Source organism: Siphateles boraxobius, unplaced genomic scaffold (assembly GCF_051911475.1).
Source record: "Siphateles boraxobius isolate OS27281-9 unplaced genomic scaffold, OSU_SipBor_1 156, whole genome shotgun sequence".
Classification (NCBI taxonomy): domain Eukaryota; kingdom Metazoa; phylum Chordata; class Actinopteri; order Cypriniformes; family Leuciscidae; genus Siphateles; species Siphateles boraxobius.
In genome coordinates this window covers 557,501-562,265 of record NW_027508762.1, presented here as the reverse complement: position 1 = coordinate 562,265, position 4,765 = coordinate 557,501, and the positions used below count along the sequence as shown (strand labels likewise).

The 4,765-nt window shown below is 40.5% G+C and overlaps 1 protein-coding gene across 2 annotated transcripts in view; it reads left to right on the top strand.

Annotated features, from left to right (window-relative positions):
- Nucleotides 1–2,495: 2,495 nt before the first annotated feature.
- The window catches only part of chrnb4 (cholinergic receptor, nicotinic, beta 4 (neuronal)), a 19,550-nt gene continuing 17,280 nt past the window's right edge, over nucleotides 2,496–4,765 (top strand). For both annotated transcript variants that reach the window (XM_077230924.1, XM_077230923.1), the window contains exon 1: nucleotides 2,496–2,948. In XM_077230924.1, coding sequence (XP_077087039.1) covers nucleotides 2,708–2,948 — 241 coding nt within the window. In that variant the 5' untranslated portion in view covers nucleotides 2,496–2,707. The remainder of the gene's footprint in view (nucleotides 2,949–4,765) is intronic.

The window sequence follows — 4,765 nt, the reverse complement described above, 5'->3', positions numbered from 1 at the left end:
ATCCGACAGTTCAGTATGTATATTGTCTTTATTGATCACATAATCTATTTGAACTTCATAAACACAGTCCCCCGATCGCATCATAAAGATGCCTGCACACAGAGACGATCTCTGCGGCGAGGGCAGTTGGTGGATGTTCAGATGCTCAGGGTTTAATCAATAGTTCAGTATGTGCTAGGAGGCACTCGAGGTAATGAACTGCCCGTTTGATATATCTAGTGCTGAAACACACTCTGCTACAGCAGCAGTTCTTAGATCAGTCGCTTCTCTTGCATCGGCCTCACACATGCACCGTGTCTTTAACATCGAGTATTTAGTTCTACCGAGAGGACATTCCCTGTCAGCTGGAATACTCCTGAAAGTTAATTACAAAATTTAGCAAATACACACTTTTAGCAAGGGAGATGATTCAAAATAAACACCGAAACTATAGATGACTTTTTGTCCAGTGAAACAGCCTGAAACTGTTCTGTCGTTGTCACCGCTGTCTTATAAACACCTCAGGAACTGTGGACACTTGTGTAGAATGTCAACATGATGATGAGATGATCAATGTAACTCCACAACAACTACATAAATGTCTCCACTAACATTCAGAAACTCTTCCTGAGTCTCTCCGTAAGGCTGCACTCGCTACTGGTTATTCTGGGATTCTGGATGAGTGAGATTGGTGTGTTCTGTTATTGCTGGAGTTTCTGGAGCTCGTGTAAAGACTCCGCCCTCTTCTGAATGGAGGCGGAGCAAAAGCTCATTTGCATTTAAAGGGACACACACAAAACGGCGTGTTTTTGCTCACACCCATAAAGGGGTAAATTTGACAAGCTGTAATAAATGATCTGGAGGAATTTGAGATGAAATTTCACAGACACATTCTGGAGACACCATAGATTTATATTACATCTGGTGAAAAGGGGCATAATATGTCACCTTTAAGGCTCTTATACGTTGTCAATGCAACATAGCTCTTGTAATTGTAACTGTAGCATTTGTTGCGATAAGGATACAGTTACAGCTGTTAAAATAACAGACCATCGGTGGCACAATTTAATAAACTGGGCTTCAGACATATTGTGCTGTTCAGTTTCATCCACCCAGAAAACTAAACTCTCCTTAATGTCAACGTAACGTCAAATAATCTGAGATTCGAGTCTCCTGGTCATTCAGTGCTGATTCTTAAAGTGATAAATCAGCGTTTGTGTGATTGGATGGAGCCGGAGACGACTGGACACGACAGAAGCTGTTTAAATCTCTCACACACATCAAACCTCACGGGTGTCCTTAACCCGAGCTCTCTGATTACACGAGGAGATCTGCTGGAAGAAAACCGGCTTCTGACCGGAACGAGGGAAGAGAAGATGACAGTGATCGTGTTAGTTCAGGGATCTGAACACACACAGAAAACAGCCGTATCGCACTACAGCTGCATCAATAGAGACTGAACTAGAGAAAATAGTGCTATGCTTCTAGTCTATAAACTGTGAAATATGAATCACTACACCCTCCAGATGCCCTAACACATATTTTTAAACCACTTACATTATAATTAGCGCCGTGGACATATATTCTTCCACATGGGTTCTATTAGTAAAACGGTTATGTTTGCCACTATAATGATTTATGGACTTCATTATAAGTTACTTTGCCTATGTCTGTTTGTGTGATTTTGTTTGTAAACCTTCTAGCAATCGTTTCATAACACTAAAACAGCAATGCATTTTACATTTGACTGATATATTACAGAGACCAATCATCATTATAACATCAGAAACATGTAAGATGGAAACTTCTCTACAAACATCTGCACTCGAATCAGATTCAGAAGAATACACACATTCTCTCACAGTAATTATAAATCGATCACAGCTTCATGACATTCATCTGAAGTCATTAGTGAATGACACACATGAACCGCTGATGATGTGATATTAATAACTACATCCTCCAGATGCCATCATTTATCTGTAAATATTTTTAAGACACTTACATTATGATTTCCCAGACAGCAACATAGTGCCGTGTCCCAGATGTGGGCCGGATCTGGGCCGAACTACAGTATGTTGCTGTCTGGGCATTAGGGACATGCATTCTTCTATTCAGCTTTACCCAATATTGCAAGTAAAACTGGTATTTTTGCCATTAATATGATTTATGCACCTTATTACAAGTCACTTTGACACTAAGCAGTCCATTGGTTTGCTGTGGCACGTACTTTTATTCTAAAACTGCCATGATGTCCAGTTCAGAATATTACAGTGTTCCTGAACTCAGAATGTGAAGCTGGAGTGATGGAGAGAGGAGAGGAGAGAAGAGGTGATATAGGAAACGTCATCTGAGGAGGACAGGTGTGATGGATGGAGGTCAAAGGTCAGAGCCGTGACCTTTGACCCGCCCTGACCCCACACCTGCAGTAAAACACCAGCAGGATCAGGTTAGGGTGTCACCAGTTTTAAAATGTCATGTTTATCCTTTACAATAATTTTTTACATGTTGTCACAAAGGGTCACGTGCTCATTGAACATTTGGTTAATAACGTTAGAAAATATGTATTTTTGCAGCCGATACTTTTAAAGCATTTCCCTTAAACGCAAAACTGACTTTAAAAAATAAAGCTAAAAACTGTGACAACTAGCGCCGGTGTCCTGAGCGGCGGAGACACGCGCGTCTGTGTGTGTGTGTGTGTGTGTGTGTGTGTGTGTGTGTGTGGCTGATGCAGGAGAGTCTCTGGATGCCTCGCGCGAGACACACGCGCTGCCGGTTCCGTGGATCATCGTCATCTTCATCATCTTCATCTTCATCTACATCAGTGTGTTTGCTCTGTGTTGTGACCTTCTGCTCCTGGATCGCGATGTTTGAACGCGACGGAAGAGCCGCGACGCGTCTGGAAAGCTCGCGCTCGAGCTTGACGCGCGCGCTGCCCGTTCTCCTGTGCGTGTTCACACTCATCAGAAGTAAGTGAAACAACACATTGGTGCTTTACCTTCAGTTACAGTTCAACGCGCTTGCTTTAGCTTTAGAAATGTATTTTTCCTGATTTACTGCTGTTTTTTCTGGTTATGTGAACATGAGAGGAAATATTAAACGCGTGTTTGTTGCTTTACTGGGGATGCAAGATATTAAATGATGTGCTTTCTGCTTAAAACACTACAATTTCTGTTTGTTTTTTTGTTTGTTTGTTTGTTTGTTTGTTTGACTGGATGCTTTTGAGTAAGACATATTATACAGCTGAACTATATTAAAGATGCCCTGTTTTTTTTCTTCGTTTTTGTTCTTTTTACTAAATTGGCGTAATTTTTAAGTGACATTAAAATGATGTGCATTCACATGAGATGAAGACTCAGAGATGGAGAGTTTTAGAAAAATCAGTTTTTATTCTACACTGTTGCTCCCATATTGAGGTCACATGACCAGCCCTGCCATCCAGTTGAGTTACAACTATTCATGACAATCATAATGCACATTCAGCTATAGTGTAGTACAAGACACTTTACAAATGTAAAAGTACTTCATAAGTAAAAAAATATAAAACCTAATCATAGACACAAAGTCCAGTGTTATAAAAACGTTATTTCTGACAGTTTTTAGAATATTTTCAACGGTGTAGGATTTTGCACCAGTTGCATGGCCTTGATTATTAAATGAATATCAGCCGTTTATTGGAGTGAAACGCTTCAGAACAAATGTGGGCGGGGCTTGATTGTGTCTGTGGGAAATTGATTGGCTGGTTGGATGGTTGTGGTTTGCTATTGGCTGATCTCATGTGAGTGACATGTTGCCCCGCCCACATCATCAGAGAAGAGATGAGATGCGGCTGTTGTTCTGATTCAAGATTATTAACACAATTTTAAGCAAGGACTTGAATTTGTCTAATTATAGACCTATTTCTAAACTTCCATTTGTATCTAAAGTCTTGGAGAAGGTAGTTTTTAATCAACTTCAATAATTTTTAGATGACTTTAGTATTTACGAAAAGTTCCAGTCTGGTTTAAACCCCGCTACAGCACTGAAACTGCCCTTCTGAGAGTCTATAACGACCTTCTCTTAGCGGTTGACTCAGGAAAATCTGCTGTCTTAGTGCTCTTAGATTTGATCTTAGATCTTCTGTCTTTGACACGGTCAACCACTCTATCCTCTTATCCCGACTCAAACAAAGTGCTGGCATTACAGGCACAGCCCTAAAATGGTTGAATCTTACTCTGCAGTTTTGCTGTCCACCTGGGAATTGCTCTTCATCTGTTGCTCCTCTTTCTTGTGGGGTCCCCCAAGGCTCTGTTTTGGGACCCATGATCTTTTCTCTGTACATTTCCGGTCCATTTAAAAACAAACAAAAAAACATAACATTTCTTTCCACTGTTTTGCAGACGATGTACAAATCTATTTGCCTGTAAAAAACATTGAGAATGACACTGTCCAGCCTTTGTTGAACTGCTTGAGTGATCTCAAAATTTGGCTGGATCAGAATTTTCTCTGTCTCAATGATAATAAGACTGAAATTGTTGTGTTTGGTCGTGCGGTACATTTTAGTGCCTGTGTAGATGCTCTTGGTACTCTAGGTTCCCAGATTCGACCTTTTACCAAGAATCTGGGTGAGATTTTTGACAATGCTTTTAAATTTGACGAACAGATTAGTTCAGTTGTCTTCCAGCTGAGACTTTTGGCTAAGGTCAAGCTACGCAAAGACTTTTGACTGATAGAGTCATGCATGCATTTATTACGTCCCGTTTAGACTACTGTAACTCTTTATATGTCGGATTGGATCAGTCATCCC